Here is a 15,199-nt window from a genome sequence, read left to right as displayed (position 1 = left end):
TGACTTGTCTAGCTCCTGCCGTAAACACTTTCCCTGCAGATTCCTCAGAGCTGTGTACATAAGGCTTCCCCTACACTTGACTGACGGAGCAGGATCATCTCTGAGGGATTTCTATTCATTATCAACTTTTGCATCTTATTTGACCCTGAACGAATTTCTGATCACATACTCACTCCATCAGCAAAACCACTTGCCTTAATTTCCATTTTCTGGTTTATCTTCTGTCCATTTCTCAGCTGTTTGAGGTCGTCCATTTCTCAGCTGCTTGATGTTGAGACCTCTGAAGTCCATGTCATTGTTAATTATTTAATGACTTAACTATTCCAACACACTCCTGGCCTCTCTCCCTTTCACCCTCCTTTAAGATGCTCCTTAAATCTTCCTGTGGACCAAACTTTTGGTCACCTGTCCTCATATCTCCTTGTGTGGCTCAGCATCAAATTATGATTGAGGACACCCCTGTGAAGTGCCTTGGAATGTTTTACTGTATCAAAGGTGCTAAATAAATGGAAGCCGTCATTGCTATTGGAAGGTATGATTAAGCGATCCATAAGGCACGCAGTTGTTATTTTCGTACCTTCCCCTTGAAGAATGGCAAGAGGTGCTGGAAGAATTCACAGGTTGATAGATAGTCTGACAGGCTGCAACATGAATGCTCCGTCCATGGTTGGAACAATCTTAATGCCAGCCAGCAGGGGAGTCAGTCTTCTGATTCGGCAGCAGGCTTTTATAGGCTCCCATATCCCTTATAGTGAGGGGGATAGGCAACCATCCCCCATTGGGTGTGACTATCCCATTGGATGTGAACCTAGTCCAGACTACTAGACCTGTTTCACACCAATGTCCAATCCAAAGGTTAACCAGATGAGCTGACCCAGGAAATCCTTGTGTAAATACTTCTTTTCAGTAATAATCTTTGCACACTGGCATAACTGTAGTGAAATGTGTCCCTGGAAATTCTCCTTCAGTTTAATCTTTAGTCTACCATCCTTGAGCATCCATACACTCCAACTTATTCTAAACTCAGCTGCCCATGTCCTGTCACTCACTAACTCCTACTTACCCATCACCCCCCAACCTCACTGACCAATATTGGCTTTCTTGCCCCCAGGACTTTTAATTTAAAACCCTTATCCACCATTTCAAATCCCTCTATGACTCTGCTCCATCTTATTTCCACTCTGGCTGAACCCTAATATGTCTTTCAAACACCCTTTGATGTTCTTGCTCTGGCCTTTCATGCCCTTTCTTCACTCATTATGTGTCACATCTGATAGAAACCCTTCCCTAAACCCTCCACACCCTCCACTTCTCTCTTCACCTTTCAAAACATCAAAGTCCCAAACTTTGACCAAGCTTCCCCTTACTTCTTGCAACTCTTTAAATTTGCCTCAACCTTTCTTCTTTGTTCCTTTGACCCATTATACTAATGTATTCCCTCTTCTTCCTCACACTCTATGAATTGGCTTGAGATCTTTTCTATACAATAAGATCTGTTTAAATACATATTCTTATTGTTGAAAGATTGAGAGATTGGACAACCACTGGTTGAAGAAATATCAAACAACAAGCAGGAGAGCCTAAGAATAGGAACAGAAGTAAGCCATATGGCCCCTTGAGCTTGCTCTGCCATTCAATAAGATCATGGCTGATCTTCTACATTAGCTCTACTCCCGCCCTATCTGCTTGATTCCCTCAATATCCAAAACTATTTATTGATCTCAGTCTTGAATATGTCCAATGATTGAACATCTGTGGTGCTGTGGGGTAGAACAATGCTTCCTAAACTTTTTCCCGATGTGATTCCCATTTTATTGTCCCAGGCTTCGTATGACACCCATGTGAAAATTTAGGGGATGGATGAGAATTGTTGAGTGAGAAGTGTGGGGTGGAGGGGGGAGGCTTCAAATGCTGAATAGAAGGAGTCTTTAGTTGTCGAGCAGGTGTGGTGGGGCAACAGGAGCTGAGCGTGGGGGCAGTTAATGAAAAGGCAGGGTTTCTACAGTAAAAAATGAACATCAACATATTCTTAGGCTTTTTTTGCAGCAGCAATTGCGCCTTAGAGAGCAGTCCATTAGGCCACACCCACCAATAACTAAAAAAACTGCAAGGATCAAAAGGGGCCTTCCAGTTGTCAGAAACCAGTCCAAACTCCATGGCAGGCATTGTAGCCTCAGAACTTGCAACCTCAAAATCTCATCTCAAGGCCCCTTTGGGGGTTGTGACCCAAAGTTTGCGAAGCCCTGGGGTACAGAGTTCCAAAGATTCACAACCCTCTGATTGAATAAATGTCTCCAAATCTCAGTTTGAAATGGCTGTCCCTTACCTTGAGACTATATTCTTCGAACCCTATATTCTTCAAGCTGGAGAGACAGCCGGGGGGTGGGGGGGGGGGAAATCCACAATACTTGTCCTAAGTAGAATACCCCCTCAAGTCAATACAAAAGAAACCCCCTTTCTGCTTTGTAAAGAAGTGCATAAGTGTCACGTACTGCGGATGAAAGGTCCAGGCTGTCTCCTGCATTACAGTAAAGCTTGAGATCCACAGCTACAATTTTCCCATTCTTCTGGAAACCAACCTTGAAGCAAAACAAAGGAAGAGAAAAGAATCCATGATAAGCGGGCAAACAGTTCTCTTGACATTTCTCTTCACTTGCCTTCCACCGTTCTTGAGTCTTTACCTTGTAGCGGCCCAAAAAAGGATGTCTACCACCACTCACTAACATGTCCTCGTCGCGATTCAGAGCACATCGAACGGGACGTTTTGTCCTGTTAAATGGAGAAGGGGAGAGGCGGTGGGAAAGAAACGATGAAACTTTTTTTGTTATTGGCAAGTTCACATGTACACTGAAACAGGCATTAGGCTCCTTCCACATGCCCTATTGTCTCTCTTAGGCTGGGTCTTGAAAATAGATTTGCGAGGAGCCGAGTAGTCATCATTAACTTAACTGGTTGTGCTTGGTTTCAGTGCTGTTTTGCCTCTTTGTCTGTCCCTTTTCTGCAATGCCTAGAATGTACAGAATAGAAACAGTCCCACAAACAATAGGGAGATATGGAGCAGATCATCAGTTGTAGATGCGTGATGTTGGTTTTGGGGATAAATATCAATCAGGGCACCCGGATTGGAGTCACTTACACACCAAACCAGTTAAGGGGTAGTAGGTCCACTTTCCGAATGGCACTAGTGAGTTGGTTGGGTTGTTATGGCAATCTGGTGGCTTCCATGCTCAATTTTGTCCTACTGTCAGCCCACAAAACTTATTGAGGTTACTCTAATCACACTGAACTTACTCATAGCTGTATCAATCTCACACACTTCACACTTTTACAAATGGTGAAAATTACCCCCCAACAAATTTAATTTTATAACTGAACATGGTAGGATTCGAATTTACTACCCCAGGTTTGTTATTCCATTAGAAGCTAGTGAAGGTTCCAGAACTGGGGGAGACTTATGACCATATCAATGTAACTCCATGCACCTAAAATGTATCCAAAAGGTACAGACAAGAGAATAGGAACATTCATTTGAATTGTAATGATCTAAGGATATGTATGTGTGTATGTGGTATGTATCTAATGCAGGCTGGAACAGTTCCATCCCAGCGTGGTCTAATGTTGCACTTTTAGAGGCGTTATTGCTGGTATGTTGACATGGTCATTGATTTCCTCAAGGTCCAGGACTTTCATTAGTTTCTAACATTTCTCCCCCCTCACCGCCCTGAACGTACCTGTGAGCTGCGACTGCTACTGCCGTGGATAACAGCGAGCTGCGGGTTTCCTTCCCGCCGAAACCCCCTCCTAACCTCTTCACTCGACAAACAATTCTGTTGGCGGGGACGCCCAGTGCTTTAGCAACGAGGGACTGTGGGAGGAAGCAATGGAAAATTCCATTGGATTTAACAGCAAGGAAAAGACCATCGGGATAAATGCTTCACCCCAGTCTTGCTCCACCCCTTATTTTGTAGCAGCCTATCAGCACACCATTCTATTGCTTTCACACTCACGGAGTTCTCTAGTTATCGCATAAATATAATGTAAAATTTGCATTTACACAGCACCTATCACGACTTCAGGACTTAACAAAGTGCTGAAGTACTTTCAAAGTGGAGTCACTCTTCTATAAATACAGTCAAGTTGCACATTGCAGAAACAGCAATGTGATAATAAGCAAATCACATGTTTTTTATCTATTGGTTGAGCTGTGAATATTGGCCAGGCCACCAGGAAGAACTTCTCTGCTCTTCTTCGTGGCAAATGAGGCCTTGATTTAAAGTCATATCCAAAAAACGGTATCTCTGACAATGCATCACTCCCACAGTACTGCACTGGAGTGTCAGTCTAGATTCTGTGCTCAAGTGTCCAGGAAGAGACTTACCCCCATGATCTTCTAACTCAGATAAACATTCTACCACTGAGCCACAACATGGAAAAATAAAGGTAGGAGATATAGAAATATAGAAAATAGGAGCAGAAGTAGGTCATTCAGGCCTCTGAGCCTGCTCTGCCATTCAATATGATCATGGTTGATCCTCTAACTCAACGCCATACCCTCGGATGCCTTTAGAGTCTAGAAATCTATCTTTTTCCTTAAATATATTCAGTGACTTGGCCTCCACAGCTTTCTGAGGGAGAGAATTCCACAAGTTTACCATCCTCTGAGTGAAGAAGTTTTTCCTCATCTCAATCCTAAATGGCCTACCCGCTATCCTGACATTGTAACCCCTTGTTCTAAACACCCCCCACAGCCAGAGGGACCATCATCGCTGTATCCAGTCTGTCCAGCCCCATCAGAATTTTGTACGTTTCAATGAGATTACCTTTCATTCTTCTAAACTCCAGTGAATACAGGTCTAATCGACCCAATCTCTCCACATACGACAATCCTTCCATCCCAGAAATCAGTCTGGTGAACTTCCTTTGCACTCCCTCTATGGCAAGTATACCCTTTCTTGGGTAAGGAGACCAAAACTGCACACAATACTCCAGATGTGGTCTCACCAAGGCCCTGTACAGCTGCAGTAAGACATCCTGGCTCCTGTACTCAAGTCCTCTCGCAATGAAGGCCAACATACCATTTGCCTTCTTAACTGCACTTGCGTTCTTGATTTCAGTGATTGGTGTTAAGGACACCCAGGTCCCTTTGCACATCAACATTTCCCAGTCTATCACCATTTAAATAATGCTCTGCCATTCTGTTTTCCTACTTAAGTGGGTAACTTCACACTTATCCACATTAAGCTGCATCTGCCATATATTTACCCACTCACTCAACCTGTCTAAATTGCCTTGAAGCCTCTTAACACCCACCTCACCACTCATATTCCCACCAAGTTTCATGTCATCAGTAAACTTGTAAAATAACATTTGGTTCCCTCATCCAAATCATGGATATATATTGTGAATAGCTGGGCCGGAAACACTAATCCTGCGGTACCCCACTAGTCACCGCCTGCCACTCTGAAAAAGACCCATTTATTCTTACTCTCTATTTCATGTCTTGTAACCAATTCTCAATCCATGCCAATATATTATCCCCAATCCTATGTGCTTTAATTTTGCACTAACCTCTTATCATTTTCTCTGCCAAGGTTTCCACCATTTCCAACCCTTTCACATACTGTGGGGCACCCAATTATTCTATTCCTGCTTCCTTTTTTTATTGTTTCATGGGAAATGATGGTCACTGGCAAGACAAGAGTTTATTTCCCATCCTTAATTGCCCTTGAGAAGATGGTGGTGAGCATCCTTCTTGAATTGCTGCAGTTTATCTGGTGTAGGTATACCCACAGTACTGTTAGGAAGGGAGTTCCACGATGCTGACCCAGTGACAGTGAAGGAACAATGATATATTTCCAAGTCAGGATGGTGAGTGGCTTGGAGGGGAACTTGCAGATGTGTCTGCTGCCCTTGTCCTAGGTGGGAGTGGTCGTGGGTTTTGAAAGTGCTATTTAAGGAGCCTTGGTGAGTCCCTGCAGTGTATCTTGTTATTGATACACACTGCTGCCACAATGTGTCAGTGATGGAAGGATTGATTGTTTGTGGAACAGGTGCCAGTCAAGCGGGCTGTTCTGGATGGTCTCGAGCTTCTTTAGTGTTGTGGGAGCTGCACTCATCCAGGAAGGTGGGGAGAATTCCAGCACACTCCTGACTTGTGCCTTGTAGATGGTGGACAGGCTTTAAGGAGTCAGGAAGTGAGTTACTCACTACAAGATTCCTAGCCTCTGACCTGTTTTTGCAGCCACATTATTTATATGGCTAGCCCAGTTCAGTTTCTGGTCAACGATAACCATCAGGATGTTGATAGTGGGGGATTCAGTGGTGGTAATGCCATTGAATGTCAAGGGACAAGAGTTAGATTCTCTCTTGTTGGAGATGGTCATTGCCTGCCACTTGTGTGGTGTGAATGTTACTTGTCACTTTTCAGCCCAAGCCTGGATATTGTCCTGGTCTTGCTGCATTTGGACATGGGCTGCTTCCATATCTGAGGAGTCAGGAATGGTGCTGAGCATTATGCAATCATCAGCAAACATCCCCACTTCTGACTTGATGATGGCAGGAAGATCATTGATGAAGCAGCTGAAGATAGCTGGGCCTAGGACACTACCCTGAGGAACTCCTGCAATGATGTCCTAGAACTGAGATGATTGACCTCCAACAACCACAACCATCTTCCTTTGTGCTAGGTATGACTCCAACTACTGGTGACTTTTCTCCCTGATTCTTGTTGATGCCAGGGCTTGTTGATGTCAGACTCAGTCTAATGCTGCCTTGATGTCAAGGGCAGTCACTCTCACCTCACCATCTCAAGGTGGTGGATAGGCTGCTGAACAAGTTGGTTGCTATGCTTTGTATGGTGTGGGGCTTCTTGAGTGTTGTTGGAGCCGCACCCATCCAGGCAAGGGACAGTATTCCATCACACTCCTAACTTGTGCATTGTAGAAGGGGGACAGGCTTTGGAATATGAGTTACTCACCTCAGAATTTCCAGAATCTGACTTCCTCTTGTAGCTATATATATGGCTGGTCCAGCTATGTTTATGATCAATGTTAACCTCCAAGATGTGGATGGTGAGGGCTTCAACAATGGTAATTCCATTGCATGTCAAGAGGAAACGCTTAAATTCCCTCCTATTGAAGATTTTTAAAAATTCGTTCATGGGATGTGGGCGTCACTGGCTAGGCCAACATTGACTGCTCATCCCTAATTGGCTTTGACAAAGTGATGGTTGGATGCTTTCTTGAACCACTGTAGTTCCATGTGTTGTAGCAACATCCACAGTACTGTTAGGTAGGGAGTCCCAAGATTTTGATCCAGCGACAGTGAAGAAACAGTAATAGACTTCCAAGTCAGGATGGTGAGTGACTTACAGGTGACAGTTTTCCCATGCATCAGCTGCCCTTGTCCTTCCAGGTGGCAGAGGTCGCGGGTTTGGAAGGTGCTGTCAAAGGAGCCTTGGTGAGTTTCTGCAGTGCATCTTGTAGATGGTGCACACTGCTGCTACTGTATGTCGGTGGCGGAAGGACTGAATGTTTGTGGATGGGGTGCCAATCAAGTGGACTGCTTCGTCCTGGATGGTGTTGAGCTTCTTGTGTGTCTTAAAGTTGCCTCATCCAGGCAGGTGGGGAGTATTCCATCATTCTCCTGAATTGCAGATGGTGGACAGGCTTTGGGGAGTCAGAAGGTGAGTTACACTCTCTACAGAATTCCCAGCCTCTGACCTGCTTTTATAGTCACAGTAATAAAATGGCGAGTCCAGTTCATTTTCTGGTCAATGGTAACCCCCCAGGATATTGATAGTGGGGGATTCAGTGATGGTAATCCATTGAATACTAAGGGTAGATGTTTAGATTCTCTCTTGTTGGAGATGATCATTGGTTGTCACTTGTGTGGTGCAAATGCTACTTGTTACTTATCATCCCAAGCCTGGATATTGTCCAGGTCTTGCTGCATTTGGACATGGACTGCTTCAGTATCTGAAGAATAACAAATGGTGCTGAACATTGTGCAATCATCCACAAACATACCCACTTCTGACCTTATGATGCAGGGAAGGCCATTGATGAAACAGCTGAAGTTGATTGAGCATAGGACACTACCCTGAGGAACTTCTGCAGTGATGTCCATGTTTGGACCAATGCTTCAATGAGGTCAGGAGTTGAGAGGCCCTGGCAGAACCAAAACTGGTTATTACTGAGTAAGTTGCAATTGATGTTCTGGATATCACTGCAGGAGTTCCTCAGGGTAGTGTCCTAGGCCTGACCATCTTCAGCTGTTTCATCCAAGTTGCACTTGGTAGCACCGTTGATGACCCCTTTGCTGATGATCAAGAGTAGACTGATGGGGCGATAATTGGCCGGGTTGGATTTGTCCTGCTTTTTGTTGGCAGGACATACCTGGGTAATTTTACACATTGCTGGGTGGATGCCAGTTTTGTAGCTGTACTGGAACAACTTGGCTAGGGGTGCGGCTAGGTCTGGAGCACAAGTCTTCAGTAGTATTGCTGGAATGTTGTCCGGGCCCATAGCCTTTGCAGTATCCAGTGCCTTCAGCTGTTTGGAGATACTCTTTGGCTGGCACATGTGTGGCATAAATATTACTTGCCACTTATTAGCCCAAACCTGAATATTGTCCAGGTCATGCTGCGTGTGGACATAGATTGCTTTTGTATTTTAAGTTGTACTGAGGATTCTTGTCTGTTAAACAACTGACCCATCGTGTCCATCATCACAGACAGGAACTGCTCAACAGAGTCATCATCACTTAAAGGAAGTGACCCGCAGAGTCGTTATCATAGACAACTGACTCATATGTTCACCATCACTGCTACTTGTGATACAAGTACAAACATTTTCCTATGGAGGCTCCTGATAGCATTGAAGTGCAATGTCAGCTGATAACATTGGCATCGACGCAGCGACCAGTCAGAAACACCTGCCTGAATTTGCGAAGGGTTCTGTGTTGATACAAAGAGTTCCATTTCACCGTCTTCACCCCTGGGTATAGCTACAGTGCACTGTGTCTCCAGGTAAAAGTGCTCCTGGCCTCCAATGTGCATTTCCCCTGCAGAACACCATAGACACAAATTAGATGATGCTTTGCATTTTGAGAAACCTTCCGAACCCTTTGATTAGATTCCAGTCTCTAATCAGTCCCGGGTATCCATTATTCTATATATAAACCATCTGAACCCCTCAATTAGTTTCCAGTCTGTAATCACTCCCAGGTATCCATTATTCTACATATAAACCATCTGAACCCCTCGATTCGATTCCAGTCTGTAATCACTCCCAGGTATCCATTATTCTACATATAAACCATCTGAACCCCTCAATTCGCTTCCAGTCTGTAATCACTCCCAGGTATCCATTATTCTACATATAAACCATCTGAAACCCCTCGATTAGATTCCAGTCTGTAATCACTCCCAGGTATCCATTATTCTATATATAAACCACCTGAACCCCTCGATTCGATTCCAGTCTGTAATCACTCCCAGGTATCCATTATTCTACATATAAACCATCTGAACCCCTCGATTAGATTCCAGTCTGTAATCACTCCCAGGTATCCATTATTCTACATATAAACCATCTGAACCCCTCGATTAGATTCCAGTCTGTAATCACTCCCAGGTATCCATTATTCTATATATAAACCATCTGAACCCCTCGATTCGATTCCAGTCTGTAATCACTCCCAGGTATCCATTATTCTATATATAAACCATCTGAACCCCTCAATTAGTTTCCAGTCTGTAATCACTCCCAGGTATCCATTATTCTACATATAAACCATCTGAGTCCCTCAATTAACCTGCAGAAGACTTAATTGTCTCTCACCGTGAGAAAATAAAGACCAGCTATTTAAAATAAAACCAAGTACAGACCCTCAACGATGTCATCAGCCTGTGCAAATCCGAGATCGATGTTTCCATTCTCAAGTTTCCTTGGAGAATCGTGGAATGATTCGTGGGTGATCGCGTCCTGTTTTTGAAGAAATATCCGGTCAATGTTGGCAACCAACACAAGGGTCTTCACATCGACCCTTCTACTTAGTCAATGCTCTCTTGTGAGTGCAGTAGCTCTTAAACTACAAGGGGATTTGGGTCAAACATTGTTGCAAACTTGTACAATGTCACTGGCAACAGAAATATGCCCCAAGTGTCCCTTTCCAAATAAATCATGCATGTCATTGTTTCATGAGGACAGTCAGTCATATTATAGCACAGAGACAGGCCATTTGGCCCAGCTGGTCCATTCAAACCTTAGCCCACCTCACTTCATCTCAACCTACCAACATATCTTCATTATCTCTCCTTAGTCCCCACATATCGCTGACCTTCTATCCAGCTTTACTTAGTCCACCATCCTTAAACCGTATAAATTCACATTTCTACTTCTCTTTAGCTCTAAAGAAGATTCATATGGACTCAAAACTCTGTTTCTCTCTCCACAAATGTGTAGGCCTGCTGAGTTTTTCCAGCATTTTCTGTTTTCATTTCAGATTTCCAGCAGCTGCAGTATTTTGCTTTTATCTTCTTGGGGTACTGTTCGGGAGTAATACTAACCGAGTGGTGCACCAGTCACAAATGTAACTTTTGAGCTCCTACTGCAGTCCTCACTTCAATTAAGATCAGCTAGGAACACTAGGTCTGTATATATAAGGGAAGGACCAATACTTACTCTGCAGCAATGCTGGCTATTGTTCTTTGTTTCTTAAGTCAGAATTCTTAAATTGTTAGAAGTCATAGACTTAGGGCAGACAGAAAACGTTTCATTTGTTCATTCAATGGAAGAGCAACCTTGAAGATAGGCTCTTGCCTGAGAAATACCTTAGCTCTGGAAAGCTAAGCAATGTGGACAAGTTAGGGAGCTAACTATCTATGGCTGCGAGAACAGGATATAATCAATTGAGTGTTTAATAACAATGCTTCATGAAACTTGCAATTTCTCTTGCAATGAATAAGGTGTAGGAAGTCTGTGTTACAAGAGATACTTTAGAAGCTGATGCATATCTGAACAACTATGGAGCCGTAACTCATTTGAACTCTGCAGCTGAAGCACAAGTGGACTTCAAGTTCATACTTAATCATTGTATATCTAACAAATCTGTGCCATCTGGCAATCAGGGTTATGATTCTTGTTAACTTGAAGAGTAAATTATACCCATCCCTTAACAGTATCATAATATAAAAGAGAGTACAAGTATAAAGTAATTGATATAATGAAGTGCAGTTAATTACCTGAATAGTGATGATGGGCTTAAGCTTTTCATATGTGACCTTTACCGCTTTTGCAGCCTTTTGGGCATGAGCTGCTGAGTCAGCAACAATTGCCCCAATAACATGTCCAACACAAGTGACCTACACAAGGTACAAAAATAACAAAGGGTAGTTAGAAAATAATGCAATCTCAAAGAATGATTTTCTGAGTATGTGCTGCTCAAGGGGAATCTTGCCCACAGGGGTGCGTACTGAGGAATCGCAGGCACGTGCAGTGCAGAGACACCGAACAGTAGGGACCATTCTGGCCATTGTGTCCGTACTGATTCCCTGCAAGAGCAACTCACCTAGTCCCACTACCCAGCCATTTTCCTGTAGGCCTGCAAATCTTTTCTCCTTGGATAAATATCCAATTGTTTTTTGAAAATCATACTCATACCACCACACTCTCAGGCAGTGCCTTCCCGATCCTAACCACTTGCTATGTAAAAAGGTTTTTCCTCATGTCGCCATTGCTTCTTTTGCCAATCACCTTAAATCTGTGTCCTATAGTTCTCGGTCCTTCCACCAATGGGAAAAGTTGTTCTCTATCTACTGAATTGCCTACTCTTGCTCCTAGTTCTTATGTCCTTGTGTTCTTACTGTCCAGGCCCCTCATAATTTTGAACACTCCTACCAAATCTCCTCTCAACCTTCTCGAAGGAGAGCAGCCCCAAGCTTCTCCAGTCTAACCACATAACTGAAGTTCCTCATCCCTGGAACCATTCTCGAGAATCTTTTCCACACCCTCTCTAGTACCTTCATGTCCTTCCCAAAGTGTGGTGCCCAGAATGAGGCACAAAAACAAAACCTTCTGACTTTCATTCAATTGATTTCAGGGGTCAAAGATCAGACAGGCCCTATATCAGATGTTTGGACCCCTCCCCCAACTTACCAACCAGGAGGAATGAAGCTTAAGGTTTACCCCAGTGATGTGTAAATGGTGATGACTAACCTCTCCCTCAGCAAACACTGTCTCATCTGTTATAATTTGCCCAGTCTTGTTGGTCCCAGGGACATCCTTAGCAGTGAGGAAGCATGTAACTCCAGCAACTTTTAGGGCTTCACTTGCGTTGATTGAACTGCAGGAAAGAAGGAAAGAAGTGAGTTAGCTCATTTCTACATTGTTCCAGTGAAGCCCAATGCAAACTGGAGGAACAGCACCTCATCTTTCGACTAGGCACTTTACAGCCTTCCGGACTGAATATTGAGTTCAACAATTTTAGATCATGAACTCTTTCCTCCATCCCCCTTTCCGATATCCCCCCTTTTTGTCCAATAATTTATACAGATTTTTCTTTTCCCACCTATTTCCATTATTTTAAATGTATTTCCATCCATTGTTTTATCTCTACCTTTTAGCCTTTTTTGATTCCTTCACCCCACCCCACCCCCACTAGGGCTATCTATACCTTGATTGTCCTGCTTTCTACTTTTAATTAACACATTCCTCAGATAATATCACCATCTTCAACACCTCTTTGTCCTTTTGTCTGTGACATCTTTTGGTTATCTCCACCTATCACTGGCCCTCTATCCAGCTCTACTTGTCCCACCCACCCCCCCCCCCCGCCCCCATTTAAACCAGCTTATATTTCACCTCTTTTCTATTTTTACTTAGTTCTGTTGAAGGGTCATTCGGACTCGAAACGTTAACTGTGTTCCTCTCCGCAGATGCTGCCAGACCTGCTGAGTTTTTCCAGGTATTTTTGTTTTTGTTTTAGCTCATTTCTATGCTTCATTTCAAGAAAACAGAGTGAGATAGATGGCTAGATAGATAGACAGACAGACAGATAGACAGACAGGTAAATAGGTGGGTGGGTGGGTAGATAGCTAGGTAGGTGAGTGGGTGAGTGTATAGGTGTGCAGGTAGGTAGGCAGGTAGATGGGTAGGTAGGTGAGCAGGTGGGTAGGTAGGCGAATGGGTAGGTGGGTAGGTATGTAGATGAGTGGGTGGGTGCATAGGTATGTGGGTAGATAGGCGGGTAGGTGGGTAGGTAGGTAGATAATTGATTTATTGAAAAATTATCATGGCAGCAGGTGCCAAATTGTAACAATGACACAAATAAAGCAAGTAATCGTAATTCATAACATATATATATAGACAATCATTAAAATAAAAATGAAAAATAAAATAATAAAATAGCAGAATATGAATGTTTTAGCATACAAATAATTACAAAACATTGCAAAGTGCAGGTCTCCTTAATTTACAGAATGGAAATGTAAGGTCTACTGGAATCTGCATTTTGTATGAAATTCCATTGATCTGTAAAATATATACAGGGTGCCATTGAATAACATGTACTGGAATTGGTATTATGAGTAGTGCTTTTATAACATTAATGGTCACATTACCTGAAATCAGCTTTTTATTTCCAGATTTTTAAAATTGAATTTAAGTTCTCAAAGCGAGACTTGAATTTACAATCTTTGGATTACTAATCCTGTCGCATGACCACAACACTACTGGACCCCATGCCAAATGAAACATGTTACAGCCTTCATGCTGATCATTGTTTATTTACCAGGTTTCTATGGTATAAGAAAAGGTGAATGCAAAGTTACCTTATCTTGGCATGAGCTTCAGTGCTGGTCACCAGAGCCAAGTAGAGCTCGCTCTCGAAACAGGGCAGGTCATCGCAGTAAATTGCCTCTCCCGTAGCCTGCTTGATGCTCGATAGATGCGCCAATGGATGGCCGACTACATCCGTGGGGGACTGACCAGGCGGAACTTGCTGAGGGAGTAAGGAGAGAAAATGGCTGTGATTCCAATAGTTGGAATCAGGTCACTGGAAGTGCGATGGGGTTATAAATTAGAGCATCCATGGTCAGTATCGCAGATTAATGTGGTGCCCCAGGTGCCAGTTAACAAATGGCAACTTGTCTGATTGACTACTCAGAGAATCAGAGACCCTTACAGCATAGAAGGCCATTTGGCCCATTATACCTGTGGCAGCTCTTTTTAAGGGTTGCCTAGCTTAGCCCCAAAGCCCACTTTTTCCCTCCTAACCATGAAAATTAGTCCTCTTCAAGTATATGCCTTTTGAAAGCTCCTGCAGTAGCTGTTTCCATTGCCCTTTCAGATAGTGCGTTCTAAATCTCAACCCCCTGCGTGATATATTTTCTTCCCATTTCCCCTCCAATTATTTTGCAATTATTTTAAAATTATGACCTTTGGTTACTGACTCACTAGAGGAAACAGTTTCTCCCTACTTGCTACATCAAAGCACTCACAAAGTTTAACTTTCTCTGCTCTAAGGGGAACAATCCCATTTTCTCTAAGATTTTTGTGTAATGGAAGGCCCTGCTATCATCCTATAAACCTCCTGTTTAATTTCCCCAGGCCCCTGACGTCTTCCTGAGGTGTGGTACCAAATGCATTCTTCTGTTTGTCGCAAACGTACCAATCATGCTCCAGATCAAAATCAAACTCATAATGCGTGCAGCAAGGTCCCACAGGTAGCCATGTGTTATTAATGGGATAATATATTTTTGTGATGCAGATTGAGGGATAACTCCTGTTGGCCAGGGGCTGCATCTGAATTGCCGACACAGGCAAAAGCAACTTTTGACCTGAAGTAACCTGAGTCCAGTTGTTGGCCTAAGCAACTTTTGAAACATGACTCCATTCACTGGTTTCAGCTGGCTGGAACCGGTTTTAAAGTAGCTGAGTGTCTTGAAGACAAAGGAAATGTGATGAGTCCTTATTTAGAAAAGGAAGAATGATGTGATCCTGCACGTCTTGGAACAGAGCCAACCATAATGTGCCACAGATCAGGCAAGCAGGCCTAAACCAACGGGAAAGAGACAGCACAGCTTGAAGAGATGAGAGTCAGTATAGTACTGGGAGGAGTTCGGGTGTGGAGCAGCGAGACTCCAGAGACCAACCATTGCAGAAGTGGAAGAACCTACATCAGCAACGTAGAGACGCAA

The 15,199-nt window shown here is 43.4% G+C and overlaps 1 protein-coding gene across 1 annotated transcript in view; it reads right to left on the bottom strand.

The window, feature by feature from the left end:
• xdh (xanthine dehydrogenase) overlaps window positions 1–15,199 on the bottom strand; it is a 94,822-nt gene that overhangs the window by 41,689 nt on the left and 37,934 nt on the right. Inside the window, exons 16-23 of the mRNA XM_041187331.1 lie at window positions 13,832–14,001; window positions 12,219–12,345; window positions 11,246–11,365; window positions 9,890–9,986; window positions 8,939–9,063; window positions 3,732–3,865; window positions 2,682–2,769; window positions 2,493–2,579 (exon numbers count right to left, since the gene is read on the bottom strand). Coding sequence (XP_041043265.1) covers window positions 2,493–2,579; window positions 2,682–2,769; window positions 3,732–3,865; window positions 8,939–9,063; window positions 9,890–9,986; window positions 11,246–11,365; window positions 12,219–12,345; window positions 13,832–14,001 — 948 coding nt within the window. The remainder of the gene's footprint in view (window positions 1–2,492; window positions 2,580–2,681; window positions 2,770–3,731; window positions 3,866–8,938; window positions 9,064–9,889; window positions 9,987–11,245; window positions 11,366–12,218; window positions 12,346–13,831; window positions 14,002–15,199) is intronic.

The sequence above is a fragment of the Carcharodon carcharias genome, chromosome 5, assembly GCF_017639515.1.
Source record: "Carcharodon carcharias isolate sCarCar2 chromosome 5, sCarCar2.pri, whole genome shotgun sequence".
Taxonomy (NCBI): Eukaryota; Metazoa; Chordata; class Chondrichthyes; order Lamniformes; family Lamnidae; genus Carcharodon; species Carcharodon carcharias.
The sequence above is the reverse complement of the archived record's forward strand: the minus strand, read 5'-3'. Positions and strand labels throughout refer to the sequence as shown.